This window comes from Nicotiana tomentosiformis, chromosome 4 (genome assembly GCF_000390325.3).
Source record: "Nicotiana tomentosiformis chromosome 4, ASM39032v3, whole genome shotgun sequence".
In the NCBI taxonomy this organism is placed as follows: Eukaryota; Viridiplantae; Streptophyta; class Magnoliopsida; order Solanales; family Solanaceae; genus Nicotiana; species Nicotiana tomentosiformis.
In genome coordinates, this window is record NC_090815.1 from 104,171,063 (window position 1) to 104,192,320 (window position 21,258).

The following is a 21,258-nucleotide window of genomic DNA, read 5'->3' on the forward strand; positions in this document are numbered from 1 at the left end:
TGAAGGAATTAAGGTGGATCTGAAGAAGATAGAGGCAGTTCAGAGTTGGCCCAATCCATCTTCAGCTACGGAGATTCGAAGTTTTCTCGGTTTGGCCGGTTATTATCGACGCTCTGTGGAGGGTTTCTTGTCTATTGCATCACCTATGACTAAATTGACCCAGAAAGGTGCTCCGTTCAGGTGGTCGGATGAGTGTGAAGAGAGATTTCAGAATCTCAAGACGGTTTTGACTACAGCCCCAGTATTGGTGTTGCCTACAGGTTTAGAGTCTTATACTATGTATTGTGACGAGTCTCGTATTGGTCTCGGCGCAGTGCTAATACAAGACGGTAGGGTGATTACCTATGCGTCCAGACAGTTAAAGGTACATAAGAAGAATTATCCGGTCCATGACCTTGAGTTAGCAGCTATTGTTCATGCCTTGAAAATTTGGCGGCATTATTTGTACGTTGTCCATTGTGAGGTTTATACCGATCACCGGAGTCTACAGCATTTGTTTAAACAGAAGGGTCTTAATTTGCGGCAGCGGAGGTGGTTGGAGTTGCTTAAGGATTATGACATCACCATTCTCTATCATCCCGAAAAGGCCAATGTAGTGGTCGATGCCTTGAGTCGTAAGGCGGAGAGTTTGGGCAGCTTAGCATACTTATAGGTAGCAGAAAGGCCTTTAGCCTAGGATGTTCAGGCCTTGGCCAACCAGTTTGTCAGATTGGATATTTCCAAGCCGAGTCGAGTTTTGGCTTTTGTGATTTCTCAATCTTCTCTTTATGATCGTATCAGAGTACGTCAGTATGATGACCCCCACCTGCTTGTCCTTAAGGACACGGTTTAGCATGGTCATGCCAAGGAAGTCACTATTGGAGATGACGGTGTATTGCGGATGCAGGGCAGGCTATGTGTGCCTAATGTAGATGGTTTGCATGAGTTGATTCTCCAGGAAGCTCACAGTTAGTGGTGCTCCATTCATCCAGGTGCCGTAAAGATGTATCAAGATTTGAGGCAACACTATTGGTGGAGGCGAATGAAGAAAGATATAGTTGGGTTTGTAGCTCGGTGTTTAAATTGTCAACAGGTAAAGTACGAGCACCAGATAACGGGAGGATTGCTTCAGAGACTTGAAATTCCGGAATGGAAATGGGAGCGTATTACCATGGATTTTGTAGTTGAGCTCCCACGGACCTTGAGAAAGTTTGATGTTGTTTGGGTGATTATAGATTGGTTGACCAAATCCGTGCATTTTATTCCAGTTGGTACTAATTATTATTCGGAGCGGTTGGCTGAGATTTATATACGAGAGATTGTTCGCCTACACGGTGTGCGAGTGTCCATCATTTCAGATTGGCGCACGCAGTTTACATCACAGTTTTGGAGAGCAGTGCATCAAGAATTGGGCATACAGGTTCAGTTGAGTCCATCATTTCACCCTCATATGGACGGACAGTCCGAGCGCACTATTCAAATATTGGAGGATAGGTTGCACGGTTGTGTCATTGATTTTTGGGGTTCTTGGGATCAGTTTCTGCCACTCGTAGAGTTTGCTTACAATAACACCTACCAATCGAGCATTCAGATGGCTCCGTATGAGGCTTTATATAGGAGGCGGTGACGGTCTCTAGTGGGTTGGTTTGAGGGTGAGACTAGGCTATTGGGTGCTGATTTGGTTTAGGATGCTTTGGAGAAGGTTAAATCGATTCAGGAGCAGTTTCGCACGTCGCAGTCTAGACAAAAGAGTTATGCCGATCGGAAGGTCCGTGATGTTGCTTACATAGTTGGGGAGAAGGTTCTGCTCACGTTTTCACCCATGAAGGGTGTGTTGAGGTTCGGGAAGAAGGGAAAGTTGAGCCCTCGGCATATTGGGCCATTTGAGATACTTAAGAAAATTAGAGAGGTGGCTTATGAACTTGCTTTGCCACCTAGTCTATCAGGTGTTCATCCAGTGTTCCATGTATCCATGATCCTGAAATATGTCGGGGATCTGTCTCATATTTTGGATTTCAGTACCGTGCAGCTGGAGAGTCCAGCCAATCGGGGAAGCTACTTGGGAGTCTTAGCGGGAGATGCGGAGCAAATATCTACACCTATTTGAGACTCCAGGTATAATTCTAAACCCGTTCGAGGACGAACGTTTATTTAAGAGGGGGAGAATGTAACGACCCGGTCGGTCATTTTGAGTATTACAACCTCGTTCCCCCATTTACTGCTTAATTTATGCTTTACAGTTATTATGTGACTCACCGGGGTGATTGGTTCGGGTCCGGTGAGGTTTTGGAATATATGGGAACACTTAGTTCCAAGGCTTAAAGCTTAAGTTAAAATAGTATCCGGTTGTCGACTTATGTGTAAACGACCCCGAAATAGAGTTTTAATGATTTCAATATCTCTGTATGGTGATTTTGGACTTAGGAGAGTGTCCGGAAAATTATTTGGAAGCCTGTAGCAAAATTAGGCTTGAAATGACTAAAATAGAAATTTAAGTTTGGAAGTTTGACCGGAGAGGTGACTTTTTGATATCGGGGCCGGAATACGATTATGAAAATCGAAATAGCTCTGCTATGTCATTTATGACTTGTGTACAAAATTTGAGGTCAATCGAAATTGAATTGATAGGTTTCGGCATCGAATGTAAAAGTTGGAATTCGACAGTTTTCATTAAGCTTGAATTGGGGTGTGATTGGTGATTTAGCATTGTATGGTGTGATTTGAGATTTTGACTAAGTTCGTATGATATTTTAGGACTTGTTGGTGTGTTTGGTTGAGGTCCCGGGGGACTCGGGTGAGCTTCGGATGGTTAACGGATCAAATTCAGACTTAGAAGAAATCTGAAAGTTTCTGCCTTCTGGTGCAATCGCACCTGTGGAATTTGGCTCGCAGGTGCGAGCTCGCAAAAGCGAGATAGGCATCGCAGGTGTGTAAGGTCCGCAGAAGTGGACGGAAACTCGCAGAAGCGAGTCCTCAGAAGCGACTCTAAAGTCGCAGAAGCGGAGGCAAGGGAAGCTGGCAGGACCGCATAAGCGGACAGCTTCTTCGCATAAGCAGACTCTTGTCCGCAGAAGCGAAGAAGGCACAGAAGCGGCAACATGACAACAAAAGTGGGATCGTAGATGCGGTGAGTTTTCTGCAGAAGCAGAACCCCTGGACAGATTACAAAACATAGGGGTTCCAAAATTTCCGTCATTTGGGACATTTCAAGCACGGTTTAGGCGCTTTTTCAGAGAGAATTCACGGGAAAACTTGAGGTAAGTCACTTGTGATCATTATTAGTCAATAATATGGGATTATCATTGAGTATTTCGAATAGATTACATGTTTTTGAGGTGAAATTAGAAGATTTGGGCCTAGGGATTTCAAAATGATAATTTGTGATTTGGAGGTCGACTTGAGGTCAAAATTTGGTAAATTTGGTACGGTTGGACTCATGGTTGAACGGGCATTCATATTTTGTAACTTTTGTCGGGTTCCGAGGCGTGGGCCCCACGGGCGACTTTTAGGTGAAATTTCGGATTTTGATAGAAAATTTGTATTTTGATATGGAATTAATTCCTGTAATTTTTATTGATTGAATTAGCTTATTTGTGGCTAGATTCGAGACATTTGGAGGCCGATTCACGAGGCAAAGGCATAGCAGAATAAATAATTACGTGGTTTGAGGTAAGTAACAGTTCTAAATTTGGTCCTGAGGGTATGAAAACCCAGATTATGTGTTATGTGATTGGTTTTGAGGTGACACACATGCTAGGTGACGGGCGTGTGGGCGTGCACCGTAGGAATTATGACTTGGTCAATTCCATTAAATGTGTAGTTGAATAAACTGTTGATATCCGTATATTTTTCACGTATTACAAAAATCGAACTATAAATCCTGTTTAAACCATATGTTTACATTGTTGGGACCCACAGAGGTCGTGTACTTGTGGAATTATCCGCTAAATTGTTGTTTTCCACTCAGTCACAGTTTTATTTGCACATTTCATCTCAGTCTCTATTGTTCATTATTGATGCATCATATCATTGTTGTTTGGGCTGCTTATCATGATTTCTGAGAGCCCAAGAGACTGGAGAGGTTGATGACTGAGTAAGGCCGAGGGCCTGATTGTGAGGATATTTATGGGATCGGGCTGCACGTCGTAGCATGCTTTATTGTTATATGCCATGATTGGCTTGTTATAGCGCTTGGGCTGAAGGAGCCCCTCCGGAGTCTGTACATACCCCCAGTGAGCGCAGGTACCTACTGAGTGCGAGTGCCAAGTGCTGAGTGATTGAGAGAAATGAGTGGCTATGAGGAATGAGTGACTGTGAGGAAAGAGTGGTTGTGAGGTTGGAGTGAATGGGAGGACTGAGTGACTGTTACTCTGAAAGGATGCGTTGATTTCATTATTGCTGCATTTCAGTTGTCATATATCACTATTTTGGAAATTTTTAAAAGACGTTATCTTCTGTTTCAGTCAAAGTTGATATGAAATTGCTGTGGAATTTTAACTGTTGAACGTGAGAGCATGCCTGCACTTTTTGTGTTGAAAACTACTATATTTGGACTTAGCTGTGAAGCTCGTCACTACTTTCAGTTCTTATTTATTATTGTTACTTACTGAGTTGGTTGTACTCATACTACACTCTGTACTTCGTGTGCATATCCAGGTGATCCCAGACACAGTGGGTGTTGATTCTTTCACGCAATTGATTTTTTGGAGATTCAGAGGTAGTTGTCGTGTTTCGCAGACCTTGTCTCTCCTTCCCTATCTCCATGTTTACTGTATTTAGTCTCAAACTATTATAGACCGTGTTTTCCAGACTTTTAATGTATAGATGCTCATGTACTCAGTGACACCGGGTTTTTGGAAGTGCATTTATATCCAGTATTTGTGAGATTTTCTCTTAAACTTAAATTATTATATTTTCCGTATTTAAAAGAAATTGTGGGTTATTGATATTGTCGGCTTGCCTAGTATTGAGATAGGCGCCATCACAACGGTTAGGATTTTGGGTCGTGACACTTACTAGCTTCGGGCTCGAGCTCGGATCGCTTGTTCCCAATGGTACATCCTTTTTTGGGATCTCCCGGTAACCAAGCCCGGAATAATCCTCCAATGCGCTCATGTTTATGCCATCAAAAAACATGTTGAGGGCATCATCTACCCCGTTCCATCTCATTTGATTTCTCTTTATCAGCTTGAGCCTCGTCGAACATAGATTTTGGGTAAGACGGAGACTTCGCGATGTCGGTAACACCGGCTACTTCCTTCGGGGCAAGGGCGATTTCTCAGGAGACCGTGGCCTCTGATTCTCCTTCTGGCTCCCGATCTAGAGGGGGATCGGCCTCTCGGCCACTCTCTCCGATTGCCGCTTGTTCTCCTTCATCGATGGTTAAACCATGAGCAACGAACTCCAGATCATTGTCCTAAGGGTAATCCCTGAGCCAGAAGCAGGAATTGGGGTCTGGTACCCTAGCTTTGGTAATCTTTTTATTGCTTTTCTGGACCCAGATAGCTACCCTCTTCTTTTTGAACTCGGCGTCCAGGGAGCCAAAGGATTTCCTCTTTTTCTTCTCTTTCTCCTCCTTTGCAGCGGCTACGGGTTGTCTCGAAGCGGAGGGTTCAGCAAGCGAGGACAAAGCCTCATCCTAATCCAATGGATGAAGCTCAGTGGTCTTGGGAAAGCCTGTGAAAGAGAAAAAGGCTTAGCAAAAATAAAAGTTAAGTATGAAAATAGAATTGTTCGGGAGGAGGACTCACCATGGGAACGGGACTCCCATTTTCCCTTTGAAAGCTTGCGCCATTTGCGCTCGAAATAAGACATTAATTTGCAGATCCCCTTGATCCACTCCTTGAAGCGAGGGACTGCATTGGGAACTTGGGTGACCATTGCACAACGGTAGACATAAGCAATTAGAAAAAAAACAAAGGAAGTGTCGAGTACTCAAGAAGGAGAGAAAACTTACAGGATGAGTTCCACTTTTCAAGGAACGGTAATAATTCGTGGGGAATGAGGTCTTTAGTTTTCACCCGAATGAACCCCCCATGCCAACCTCGATCTTCATCGATGCTCGAGAATGGATCTTTGCTTGCTCGACGAACGAGATTGATCAACCCCTCTCGGAAGACTCGGGGACTGTAGAGACGAAGTAGGTGGTCTAGGGTAAACCTAGGTGCATCGGTGTTGTTGACGAAGTGGCGAAGGAGGATTACGATCCTCTAAATGGATAGGTGAATCTGCCCAAGGCAGACCTCGTACTATTTGTAGAAGCCGATAATTATAGGGTCCACCAGGACGAGCGTGAAGGGGTAAGTGTAAACACTTCGATATCCCTCCACGTGAGTGATAATGTCTTTGTTGGGCCCGGGGACGACCACTTCCTTGCCCTCCCAGTTGCAGTCCACCCGAATTGTGTGGAGTGTATCCTCGGTAATGGAGCATATGTACCTCCGTACTTATCATGACCCAAATCCATATGACCGACATCCCGCACACTACCTGACCCAAGCAAACCAACCCATATGTCAAGAACAAGTATAATTGTGGAAGCCAATTCAAAATCTTGTACATTTTCAAATCAAGTTACAAAATATTTTTTCATTTCAAAAATCATACATGAAACTTTTCATAAAAATGATATAATCAAATTAAATAATTATTCCTTTATGCATGACGTCCACAATCCTATTTTTACAATCCAACACAACTATCTATGGAGCCTCTATACCAAAGAATAGAACCAACACTTAGAATAATTCCAACAAAAGAAAATAATAAATAACATGATAGTTATCACACCTCGGAAAGAGAGTCATCCTAGGCATGTCCACACATCACGTGCCATATCTTATCCTGAAACACGTAAAGAAAATGGGACCCTGAAGGGGGCCAACCACAATGTTACTAAATAAGTGTCATAGATTCTCTCTAACTCAAGTTCTTGGGACAAGATTTGATAAAAATAAAACAATCAAAATCGCATACAAAATAATAATAATTTTATCAATTCATATCCTTTGTCATTTTTTATGAAAAGACAAGTGAAATTTCAACCATGATGTAAACTTTTAAAATATTTATATCATTTGTGATTTTTTTAATAAAGATCATACAAAACTATTTCAATTTCATCAAGTCATTAAAATCACTTTCGGCTCCTTAAGCCTAAACATAAGAAAATCATCCTTACTTTTCATTGGGAGTATTATACCATCACCGACACAAAAAGATCAACTAGATTATGTACCTAGCGGCAAGTATCATATACCCTACTTTCTTAGATCGTCTCATCGTAGTTCCATATGAATCAACTCAGCCATGCTAATAATAACACAAAATAGTACTCTCTCGAGGGAGAGCACTCTACCGTAGTCTATACCACAAAGTGGCCATCTACGCCTACACCGGCACGTGTAGTTTCATGAAGATGAACACAATATATCCGAAGCCAATCTCGGTGAACACAAGTAACTCCCAAAATATTTGATTCTCCAAAAATAGATTCATAGCCAAATAGCCTCAAAGTATTTATTTTACCAAATTATGACATTTATAGTCAATCCAAATCATTTGAACAAAATTAAATGAAATTCTTTCTCATTTCATATTAAAGCAACTAACAAAATGAGATTCCAATCCTTACAGATTTAACAAGTGCTATGTCAAAATGTAAAATTTTTAAAATATCATATTTTCTATTTTATAAAATAAAGATAACAATAGAACTCAAATGTTTAATCTCTTTATCATCAATATAAATTTTTAATAAAACTTATAATATTTTCCTCAAGTGTCATTTGACATCAAGTCCTTGGAAACAAGATTATTTTTTTAAAAATAAAATAATAAGGTCTTTTCTATGCAACACAATTTAAGATAATTGGTGACATCCTTCCCTGCTTGCCCCCACAAGTATGGGTGCACATTTATAAACAATTTCATATAGTCCAAAGCATAAGTTTAGAGAAAACTACTCGAGAAGAGTAAGTTTTAATCAACTTACCTCGCTTTCGCTTTATGAACATTCACAAGCTTACAATTCTCTTCCATCGTTCCAATATTGATTAAAATGCTCAAATATAACCAACAAGTCGATATCTACAATTAGATATCCTAATTATATCAAAATATAACCTAAAATATTGATCAATATCCATTTATGGCTCATAAGTTGGATACAAGCCTCCAACAACTCAAATCGCCTAATAGATTCACATGCTAGCCTATTCAACTTCATTCTTATAATTTAATACCCATTCGAAGTCATTAATGATACTACATTAATTATCCAATGCCATCAAGTTACTATTCATCATCTTCTATAATCAACACTTGCAAAATATACAATTCGGGTGATTACGTAGTTGATCACTTCTAACTTTTGCTAACAAATAATTTCATAGATTCATTGTATTCATCAATTTCGTCACCAAGATTACCATTCATCTTCTCTCTCATTTTCTCAAAAGTACTATTCATGCCATGAACTAGTGTTTTATAATCCAATCTTTCAATCGTTAAAACTTGTAACAAATGCTACAAATACTTGTAACTACTCATAATAAATGAGTTTGAAGCATTAAAATTACCTCTAGTAGATCAATCTTGAAAAATTATAACTTTGGTGATTTTTGTATTCTTGAGGATTTGATGATAAAATCTAGTATTTGTATGTAATAATGATATTAGAACTCATGTATATTGAGTAAGAATTAACCTAAAATATCATTAATAACTTATCTTAGTTGGTTAGACTTGTTTTGAGCTTAAAATCACCTCTTGGCCTCAAGAACCCTAACCACAAAAGCTCAAAATACTCTCTCTCTCTCTCTCTCTCTCTCTCTCTCTCTCTCTCTCTCTCTCTCCAACCTTGTACATGTAAGCCCAAATTTCTGGGTTTTGGACGCTGCCCCGTACGCTTCGTGTCCCCATTTCACTCCTCCTCTAATCCCGAACGCTATGGCAGTACTTCACTGTCAGTCTTTGGTAATTTGATCATAACTTCTTGTAGGAATGTCCAAATGATGAACATCTTGAAGCGTTAGAAACTAGACTCGAAGATCTTTCATTTGATAGGTTTTTCACCATATAAATCCTTATATATATATATATATATATATATATATATATATATATATATATATATATATATATATATATATATGCTCGTCCAAAATTATGTCTTGCGCGTACTCATTTGGAACTTTAGTCTATCATGTAATTTCCAACTTGACTTGTCCCAAGGGCTCTCCTTAGGCCCTATATCACTTCAAATATACCTCGTACACTTGTTATTATGTTTGTGTGATATCTTTTATATGATTAATAAATACACGCATACAAATAAATATAATTAGCACACGTCGGACCTCTTAATAACCTTATAATATTTCGAAACTTTTTTTGTGGGGAGCTACAATACTCTCTCGCCTCGGTTCTGTTGACTGGAGGCCTTCTCGACTTTGAAGTCCTTCTCAATGGAACAGCCCCCGGGGACGAAGCTCTTCAAAGGAGGCTCCGGGGCCACCTCAGGAACGGCCACCTCGGCATCCGTGGCCAGGGTGGAAGTTGAAGATGAGGATGAAGATTTGAAAATAGGGATGAAGGTATGAAGGTCTAACTAGAAGATTTTTTTTATATATATAAAGTTGCCCAGACAGCCGTTTAGGTTATGTTGTATTCAAAAAAGCGCAAGAGGGGGACTAGACCTTACCTCAGAAAATACAACAATCACCCCAAAAATAGGAAAATGAGGTTCATATATAACCCTCCTTCCTGGTAACCTATGAACAAATTAGCTAACAAAGAAATTAGATTTTTCATACTTTGTCCTTATACTAGGAAGTTGCCATTTATCTAGGAGAAAAAGTCCTTTTGCACTGTTGGGCATATGTTGGAATAAATGAAACAACCTTCTCTGATTTATGGTGGTAGCCAATTTAGCAAGACAATCCGCTACATGATTACCTTCTCTGAAGAAATGTTTGACAGTAGCTCTAGATTGTTTAACAATGTAGGATGCTCTGTCAATCACCCTATTTATCTTTATATTGTTTGTGTCTCCTTCTGTGAGCATGTCTACTACGACCATTTAATCCAGTTCGAGAGAAAACTTAGTGTATCCATTTTGGCTACACCATTTCCCTCCAAACTCTGTTGCTTTAGCCTCCACCATGGTATTACTATCACAACTGATAGGAATAGAAAATATCATAATAAGATCCCCTTGGCTATCCCTGACCACCCCTCCAATGTCTGCTTTTCCACTTTTCTTGCAAGAACTACCATCCGTATTAACTTTGACAGTTCCGAGTAGAGGAAGTTCCCATGTAACTTGTATCCATTTTTGAGATGGTATGAGTCTCTCAATTTTATCACATAGTAAGGGCCATTCCATCTGAGTGTAGTCACCAGGAACAGTGTTGGAGATAGCTGCTTTTAAAGTCCAAATGATTTGATGTCTCATAGTGTTCAGCTGAAACCTCTTCTGTTTTCCATATCTGCACGCATTTCTTTGTTTCCAAAGTTCCCAGCATATGATCGTGAGAGCTATCTGAAGAATTTGATTATGCACTTTATTGTTGGCGCTTATCTCCCACCATCTCTTGAAAGTAGCAATAACAGGTTCCTGTTGGTGTTTGATTCCAAGTGCATTCCCAATGGTATTCCATATGAAGTTGGCAGCTTCACTATTGTTGAAGACATGTTGCACTGTTTCTACCTGCGCAAAAGAACAACAAGAACATCTGAAAATGATGTTAGTACCAAACCTGCAAATAACATCATCAAATGGCAACCTATTTTTGAAAATTCTCCAAGTTATAAAAGACATTTTGAAGGGGATAGAATTATGCCAAATTTTATTTATAAAATCATTCTTTTGCCTTTTGAATATAATAGAGTGCCATGTTGAGTTAGAAGAAAAGTTTCCATCATTAGAAATAATCCAAACGGGGAAGTCGTCTTCATTTGGATCTCCAATTTCCAGGTGAGCAATATTATCAGTAATATGAGCAGGGAGAAATTCATTGAGTTTGCCAATATTTCATTCTCCATTATTCATGAAGTGTTTCACATGTACTTTAGTAGATCTCCCACCTCCTTGTAAAAGATTGGCTAAAGCACCTTTGCCTGTCCAGTTGTCCCACCAAAAGCTACTATTACCTTTCTGAACTTCCCATCTAATGTTATTCTCCGCTTTGTTCCTGATTTTGAGCATGTTTCTCCAAATATGAGAGTCGGTTGGATTTAGCCTTTTGTTCACCGGATAAGCTCTTTTGCAATATTTACTCTTGAGAAAGTTGGCCCAGAGGGAAGGTTGAGTTCTGAATCTTCACCACCTTTTAATGCTAAGTGTATCAATGATATCCTCCATTTTTCTAACATCGGCTCCTCCCTCATCTTTAGGGAGACAAAGATTGTTCCATGAAGACCAATGATATTTATTCTTACCTTTATTGGTACCCCAAAAGATGTTTGCAAAGTGTTTCTCCATGATCTTGGTAATTCCTTTAGGAGGATTCATAGCAGATAGAATATATAAGGGAAGGGATTGCAGGATATGTTTGATCAAAATTATTCTCTCCCCAGAAGACATCATATTGGTTTGCCATCCATTGAGTTTTTTGATAATTTTGGAGAGCATACCATCAAAGAGATTGCCAGTCTTCCTCCCATAGTATATAGGGCACCCCAGAAAAGAGAAAGGGAAGGACTTATCCATATAACTAGTAGCATTTTTAATTCTATTGATTCTTGTGGCACAAGTGTGAGGGGCTGTAATAAAGAAACTTTTGTCATCGTTAACTTTCTGCCCAAACACTTTTTCATACCTGTCAATAACCTTTTTGATAAGCTTGATAGTCATGTTGTTTACTCCATAGAATATAACAATATCATCGGCATAAGCTAAATGGTTGATCATTGGACCCCTCTGATCCATGCTAAAAGGAGTGAAGCTAATAAAGTCATTCAGCTCATTAAGAGATCTAGAGAGAACCTCAACTCCGATAATAAACAATGAAGGCAATAAAGGATCTCCTTGTTTGAGGCCTGAGTAGATGTAAAAAAACCAGTTCTAGCCCCATTGATGATAATATAGTACCAGATACCTTGTAGAAGCCCCCAGATAATGTCAATCCAATTTTTAGAGAAGCCAAATTTTCTCATAACTGCCATCATAAAAGTCCAGGAAATTCTATCATAAGCTTTTTCCATATCGAATTTTATAATAACATTGCCCCCTCTGTTCTTCTTGTTCACACCTTGAGCAATCTCCTGGGCTAGTAGAATATTTTCAGTGATCAATCTACCTTTCACAAAGCCACTCTGATTCTCTGATATAAGCTTCTCTAGGATAGGATTCAGCCTTCTGGAAAGGATCTTGGAGATAATCTTGGCCGTAAAGTTACTCAAACTAATAGATCTCAAATTCGAGAAACTACTAGGAGAGTCCACATTAGGAATAAGAACCAGGTAAGTATGAGAAAAAAACTTAGTGAGTCTCTTACCATTGAAGACAGCTTGAACAAAATCAGTAATATCCTCCTTAATGATATCCCAACAGGTTTGGAAGAATTTTCCATTATATCCATCCAGCCCAGCTGCACTAGTAGGACTCATGCTGAAAATAACATCTCTAATCTCTTCTGTATCAGGAATGGCAGCGAGGTTTACATTATCATCATCAGTTACACATTGAGGGATACAATTGATGATATTTTGATCATTAAAGTGGTGATTGATGTTAAAGAACTATTGAAAATGGTGGACAGCTGCATTGCCAATGTTAGAATCCCCCTCAATCCAGTGGCCTCTGTGGTCTTTGATTTTGAGAATTTGAAGCCTTCTCCTTCTCTCTCTCTGATGGTGCTATGAAAGTATTTAGTGTTAGCATCACCTTCTTCGAACCAGTTCACCCTAGCTTTCTTCCTGAGAATGTCATCCTGCATCCCCATCCATCTAATGTATTCTGCTTGGCCTTTATTCAGTTCAGTTCTAGTGATGTCATTGATATCAATAAGATCACTCTACTCAAGGTCTTTCATTTTGTTTTCCCAATATTGAACTTGATCAAAAACATTACCAATGTCCTCTTTAGACCATTGAGTCAGCCTTCTGCTAAGCATTCTAAGTTTTTGTCGAAGTCTCCACAAAGGATTTCTATTAACATGATTCATCCAGACTTCTTCAACTACCTGCAAAAAAGTTGGTTGGTTAGTCCAGAAATTTAAAAACTTGAAATATTTAGGCCCCTGTTGGTTAGAAACATGGCATTGAATTAGAATAGGTCTATGATCAGAGCCAATTCTAGCCAAGTGGTTAACTGTATTGTTTTGAAAAAACTGGGACCATTCGTCATTGATAAACACTCTATCCAACCTCTTCCATATTCTTCTTCTTGGTTCCCAATTGTTACACCAAGTGTATATTGGTCCAACAAAACCCAAGTCCATCATTCCACAGTTATCTATGCAAGTACTGAATTCAAGACTTTTACTCATTTTATGAGGTCTGTCACCTTTTTTCTCATCTGGGTCTAGAATGACATTGAAATCACCCCTGATGCACCACGGACCATTCACCTGAAGGTTGGTTAACTCTAAACTACTCCACAGCTCTCTCCTTTCTTCAGGAGTGCATTTAGCATACACTGTTGTAATATAGAGATCACTGTTAACTGCCCCATAATGCAATTTGATAGTAAGTTATTGCTCGTGATTGTTCAATACAGTAGTCATGTTGTTGCATGACCACATGATCCAAATCTGACCATTTGTATTAGAGCCACAGTGTTGATAGCCAAGGAATCTCTTGCACCTTTCAATTTGATTGATACTGGCAAAAGTTTCCATAATAGCAACAAATTCCACCTTATAGATGGTAATCAATTTTTTTAACCTTGGCAAGGCGTTTTTGGTATTTACTCCCCTAATGTTCCAAAATATTACCCTTATCATGGAAACAATATTCAAGTCAGCATGAGTGTCCTCCTTTAGGAGGTGTAGTATCTTTGCACTTGTTCTTTCTTCCTTTTTTCTTCCTCTTTTCTTTACCACCTATGATCTGAAAGGATCCCTCCTTCGAATCTGTTTGGAGCAGATCTTCAGGAATCATAATTGTCACCCTATTAGGGGAAGTCACTTCAATTTGTTGGCTAGTAACATATTTGTCTTGTTTTGGATTGGGTTCCATATTGAGATCAACTACCACATCAATCCCAAGAAGATTTCTAATTTCTGAAGGAACGTTGGTTGATTCATTGACATAATCTCTTATGTTAAGAGCTTTCTTTCCCTTTTGTCTGTTTTCAAGATCTTCATTTCTATTTTGAACATCATTTTCTTGAATCGACTCCTGATGATTCTCTTTGGTTTCACTGTTATTGGAATATGTATTATGATCCTACCTACTTGGGTTTGTACTAGAGGTATCCTGCTTATTGGCAGCCCCAAATTGCTCCCCTTTTCTACTATTATTCGACTGCCTCTGATCATTTTCAGCCACTTCGTGATCACTTTCCTTATTCAAATTTTGAAGAGCCAATGTTATCTCTTTGTTGTGCTTCTTTCTCCTGTTTGTGACATCCGATAGGTTGAGCATAGGTTTGAAGATAACTTTAGCTTTCTTCTTTGGCAATTTCCTCTGTTTGCTCTTCTTAATTTTTATGCTGGATCTATCATTGATGTTATTTGAAGGCTTTTGATGGTGATTCTCAATTTCATTGTCACTCTTTTGTTTCAATTGGTTCTATGTCATACTGTCTCTATCCTGCCCCTTGTTAATAGCACTTCCATTTTCAGAAGCTTTCTGTTTGTTATCCATTTCATTTTCTTTTGTTTCATCATTCTGATTTGCAATAGTTTTTTGAGCTTCCAATTCCCTGTTTTCAGCAGCTTTCTTTCTTTCTAGCACCCTATAGTTGATCATATTGTGTCCCAGCTTTCGACATAATTTGCAGTATTTAGGGATGCCTTCGAATTCAATTGTTTGCACAAAACCTTTCGGAGGAGCATTGTCATATGTTTGTCCAACATATACAGAATTAGGCTAGTCTTTAAGCAGGTCAATTTCGACTCTGACTTTTGCCATGCTAGGCCTTGTTCTTCCTCTAGTAGCCAGATCCATTTCAAAGGGAGTGCCAGTTGCACTCACCACTTGTTTAACATAGTTCCATGTATGCATATGAAAAGGTAAACCCGGAAGGAAGACCCATACCGGAGCAATAGGCAGTTCTTCTTCAGGCTTGAAATTAGGGGACCATTTTTGAAGCCACATCTGCTGCCCTTCGATTAAAATTACCCTTTTAAACCAAACTGAATTAAAATCTTCTTCATTGGTGAAATCAAGGAAAATATTGTAGTTGTCGTAAACCCCAATCTTGACAGAGCTCTTAATCGAGATTAACTCCTTGAATTTTGACCTAATTTTGTCAATGTGAGGCCTTGGTTTGAGAAATCGCCCAATAATTGTGAGCTTGCACTCTTCAGCCATAACACCGTAATAGTCTGTTGCTTTGAAAAGAACCACCGGCATTCCATTATGCATGGTATGAGTAACTATGACAGAGTCCCTACCATGGCGATTTGGTGGAGTCGGAGTATTCGAGGAGGAGATGACCTTGGTAGCATAGGACAGTTTTGTATCAATTAGTTCAGTAGGTTGGTTCGTCGTTGAATTTGGAGTCGATTGACCTTCCAAACGCGCCGGAGCGGCGCCATCTGACGGGTCCATCGGTGGGCGCGTGTAGTGAACGTTGGTTAGAAAATAGACGTTGATGTTCTGTTTTAGAGAGAGAAGTGGAAATAGTTGTCGAATAACTCGTCATAACTAGAAGATTTGAAGAAGGAGTATGAACATTTGAAGATAAAAATATAAAGATCTAGAAAACAATGGATGAAGGTTTGAAGGGGTTAGAAATAAGTGAAGAATTCGAGGGTAAGTCAGGGAGCTATGGAATCGAAAAGTAAAAAAAGTAAAAAAAAGGGTCGAAGCTTTTATAGAGAAAGGGTAATCAATGCGTGACGTTTTGATTTCAAGGATGGTCAATCGGCGGCTGACACATGTCCGAAATCAGAACGACGCGACTGATAGGACGTTTTGCTGACCCGTCAACTCGGTTATAGTGTACGGAAGAAGGAACCGGGGTGAATTTGTCGCTTCTCGTCGCTTCGATAAATCTACTCTCCGGGAAACGAGGGGACTATCTATGCATGGGTGAAATCAGGGGCAAAGTTTCTCCTGATTCCCCGATGAAGGAACAAAGAGGAAGCATGGCTCGAAGTGATTATAATTGAGGCCGATGAGCCCCTCGTATCGAAACCTAGGAGGAATAAACGATGCATCTGAGATCAAACTCGGTGAAATGACGGATCGGGGCCAAGTATAGCTTCTGGACCTCGGGGGACACGGTGAACGGTTACACATGACGAGCAGGGGGCCGTAATATTCTCCCTCAACCGGATATTACGGCGTGAATCCCATTCAGTATCAATTTAGATCAACATTTACCGGAAAAAGAAGATTTTTACCTTTTTTTTGTGTGATGACCCAAAAGGTCATCTTTAAATTTAATAATTATTTCTATGTTATAAGACCTCAAAAATCACTATTCATCATTCCTAGACTTGCGTGCGCAGTTCGTATAATTTTCTGAAAAGTTTTTATTGATTAAAATGAGAAATAGAGCCATAAAACTCAAATTAAATGGCTTCATCCCGATAAACAGATGCTACACAAGGGCCAAGGCCAGACTAGTAAAGCTTTTTCTTTAGGCCAAAAAATTTGAGGGCCCCAAAAAATTTTAATAGGAATTTTTTTTTTTTTTTATGTTCGCTTATAATATTAAATCTTGTAAAAGAATAAATAAGAAAGTACAAAATCTTTATACAAATAGAAAGAGAGAAGATAACTTAAATTTTTAATAATAAAAGTATTTTAGAACTTTAAATTAAACTATTTAAATCTTCATATTAGTAATTAAAGTATTTTATAAGAATGTCAAAGGTAATGTATCATAAATAAATGGCTAATATCTTATTAATGTGAATAAAGCTTCACCACTATAAATAATTATATTATTATGTGAAGTTAAAACTTTATATCTTGTAAGAATATTACACTATAAACAACAAGTAAATTCTATTAAAAAGTTTAGGGCTTCTTATTAAAATTTGATTTTAGGTCATTAACTATATTGAGCCGCCTTTGCCTATATATTTATTAGTAATATAATAAAAAATAATATAAATGTATGTGAAGTAGCATGTTTATGGTTCGAATTCACCTTCTATACCTAAACGGCAAATTTCTATTACCATAAATAGCACAATTTTTTTAAATTTTTTTTAATATTGATAAATTGTTAAAAGTAATTCAGCACAAAACATAAAGAAAGGGAGTATTGAAAATCACTTTCTTCCTATATGGTTATTTTTGTGGGCGTAGTTTATGGGAAAATTGTTTTAAATAAAACAAGATTGGAGTCAGCTCTAACTTGTATCTTATGAGAGAAGAAGAGGATTCATTCCAGTAATAAAAGCTTCCGCATTTCCCAAGTCTATCGAATCAAAGCCATATAGATAATTTCAAATTTAATGGTCTTGGTATATTTAGCAGGGAACCTTTAAGCTTACTTACTTTTCTTCCTCCCAAACTTCTCGCCCTTCTGATTCATCTTCATCCTCTCTAAATCACAAATTGTTTCCCAAGAAAGCATCCACATTCCTCTATGTTTTTACTATATAAACCTGTAATTTTTCATGTACTATATATTAGTTAAACAAATAATGAAGTGAATACTTTGAGACATACATTATTGTTATAGAACAAACTTATATTGTTATATAGCAACTCAATTGTATTGTGAGAGATTTAAAAAACGAACGTGAAAGAAGTTTTGAGTTGGATGGATTGATATGACACTCCCCAACTCATCTTGCCTTTATCCAAATTGACCTAAATAAACTGGGGAGGTGGATTATAATAACATCTTGGTTGACTTAATTTATTTTAACTTGCCTTGATCATTTGAACCAATGAAGGGGATAGTATTAAAATGAAAAATTATAATTAAAACACTGATAGAGGAGTTCATCTCCTTTCTTGCTTTAAAATTCAGAAATAAACGGAAAAAATAAAGAAGAAAAGGAGGTTCCTAATTTCTAGTTTCTACTACAAACAACTAGGAAAAGAAAAGTCAAAGTGAAAGAATACCCTAATCACTACAGGCTCATGTTATTTATAAGTCTCCTATTCCCTTCAGCTACCAGTATTTTAATGGAGTAGCTTTTTCTCAATCTAGATCTCACATACATTAGTTTTCCGTATTCTACTAATTGGCCCAAATATGGTAGCTTCTAGCCCAACAGTATAATCAGTAATTGGCCTGTTCACAACACTTACCCATTCATCACTACTAAATTTTGAACTAATCCAAACTTTCATGAGTTCCCATTTTACCAAAACCTATTTGAAATTGGATTACTATTTATTAGACTGAAAATAAAAAATAAAATCAAGAAAGAAAAGTTGTATTTTATGATGACAATAATTTTTCTGTGAATCAGTAAAATATTTATGAATTTTTTTTGTAAGAAAACATAATTATATGACTTTGATGGGAAAAAAAATCATAATTATATGATTATTTGTAAAATTTACTCTTCCTCTGTGTCATTGTGTGGCAAGATTGGCTTTAACAAAAACATAGAAAATCAAAATTGAAACAAATAAAAGGAAGGAAAAGAAGAGAGAAGTTGATTGGATATAGTACTGACATCCAACAACCACTATGGGCATGCATTAGTCGACAGATACCGACTACCCTGAATGTAATCACATGTGGTTTTTCTAAGATTAGATATGAAAATTAATTATTCGCTACCTAATTATTTTTCTAATCATACTTCTAGATATTGATTTATCACCTAAACCCTCAAAGTCGTGCTTCATATGTACCACTCAACATTATGAGTTACCAGCTATCACTGTGCCAATGAAAAAAAAAAAATAAACGCAAGAAAAATATAGTACTTCATATATGCCAATGAACTATGCGAATTAGGATAGATATATTCGTCGTTAATAGTTTGGTACAGATATGCACAATCCGTCTAATACTTGTTCATTCATGCCCTTAGTTTAACGGAACCATTATTTTATCTTTCTTAAATAATTAATAATCGGACCCAACCAAAATCTGTTGACCCGATCCGTTAGGACCTGACCCACCCTTATTTCAAAAATATTTTTTGATATATTATTTTTGTTTGATTGAGAAATTGTGTGATAATCATATTTATTTATTTGAGTAATTTTTGATAATCGATTTTTTTTTTTTGCTATACATCATTTCGGGAAGTAATCCTACTAAAAGTAGTAATTGATATTTATTTATTATTTTAATAATATAATATTCGAATTAGTTTGTGCTTTCTTCAATCATTTTACCATCTATTTTTATTTTTCTCAGCGGTGCTTGTTATGAAATAATATTTGTTATGAAATAATTAATTAATAAAAATGGAAAAAGAATTAACAGTGGTGCTTGTTATGAAATAATATTTTTTATGAAATAATTAATTAATAAAAATGGAAAAGAAGCACCACTGTTTTAACAATTTATTACTTATTTCATAACAAATTTGTAGTGCAGAAAATAATCTAATAAACTAGTAATCAATCATATAATGATCACTTATCTAAACAAATAAACGGATCTATCAGGTTAAGTTATAGTGAACATCGAGTTATTTGTATTTGTATTGGTGAAAAATACAAATAGATTGTGAAAAAAATAAAAATAGATGGTAAAATGATTGAAAAAAATACAAACTAATTCGAATATTATATTATTAAAATAATAAATGAATATCAATTACTACTTTTAGTAGGATTACTTCACGAAATGATGTATAACAAAAAATATTGATTATCAAATTACTCAAATAAATAAATATGATTATCACACAATTTCTCAATCAAATAAAAATAATATATCAAAAAATATCTTTGAAATAAGGGTGGGTCGGGTCCTAACGAAGCGGGTCAGCAGATTTTGGTTGGGTTCGGTTATTAATTATTTAAGAAAGACAAAATAGTGGTTCTGTTAAACTAAGGGCATGAATGAGCAAGTATTGGACGGATTGGGCATATCTGTGCCAAACTATTAACGACGGATATATCTATCCTAATTCGCTTAGTTCACCGGCATATATGGCCCTTTTCTGTAACCAAAATATAGCTAGCCAATTGGAAGAAAAGTAAGGAACGAGTAAGTTAATAACTTCTTGCATCCTCAAAAGGACACTACCAAAACTTAGAGAAGAGTGAAATAATTTTCTTTTGACTAAGATTTAATCATATATTTTAAAATTCTTTAGCTAATTATAAAACTTTAGATTAATATTTTCTGTGACTTTCTAAACAGTGTACTCCATCACATAAAATATTTTATGTGGCGCTATCACTATTCGGAGGTTCAAACAATTATTTCTTTAAAGACATTTTTTCTTCAAACATCTCTTGAATATTTTGAATAAATTATTATGACTTATATGTTGTTACCGGATATATAAAGTTTGTTTAAGAATTTGAGGAATCTATCTCCAAATTGACATATAAAAAAATTGCACGGACACCCTACTTGGTCCCCCCATTTAACTTATACCCACTTTTTAAAAAAAAATTAACTCGTACCCAATTTTAAAACAACTTCAGGCTTTTTTCTCCTCTTTCTTCTTCTTCTTCTTCGGGTGACAGTGATTTTATATGGTGTTTGTGAACATATTTGAAGGTAGTTAATGATGTTTTACAGTGGTGAGTTGTTATGGCACTTTATTTTTTACTATTGTTTAGCGTTTTTTCTTCTTCTTCTATTTTTTAATTGCAAAATGGGTTCGTTAGATTCATTGTTGTTTTGACAAATTGATGATTGGGGTTTGTTCTTGATGATATTTGGAGGTTATATTTCAAATTTGAGCTCATTTGGATCGGAGTAGATTTAAGTATTAAATTGTATATTTGATTGTTATAATTCGAAGAACAAATTTCTATTTCTGGACAATTTGCACTTCAGGCCTACTTGGCCTTAAGTTCATGATAATATTGGTTGCACTTTAGACTTTTTGGCCTTAAGTGCATCTGAAGTGCAAATTTTCACTTCAGACTTATTGGCGTTAAGTATGGGAAAATGTTTATTGCAGTTCAGACCTTTGGGCCTTAAGTGCATCTGAAGTGCATTTTTTTACCTCAGACTTATTGGTTTTAAGTGCATGAAACCATTAGTTA

General features: G+C 37.1%; 1 protein-coding gene across 1 annotated transcript; it reads right to left on the minus strand.

The window, feature by feature from the left end:
- Positions 1-12,998: 12,998 nt before the first annotated feature.
- LOC138910275 (uncharacterized) lies at positions 12,999-13,823 on the minus strand. Its single transcript, XM_070201504.1, has 2 exons — positions 13,742-13,823; positions 12,999-13,621 (listed from the first exon to the last, which is right to left on the minus strand). The coding sequence occupies exons 1-2, from the start codon at positions 13,821-13,823 to the stop codon at positions 12,999-13,001; spliced, it is 705 nt and encodes a 234-aa protein (XP_070057605.1).
- Between the last annotated feature and the right edge of the window lie 7,435 nt (positions 13,824-21,258).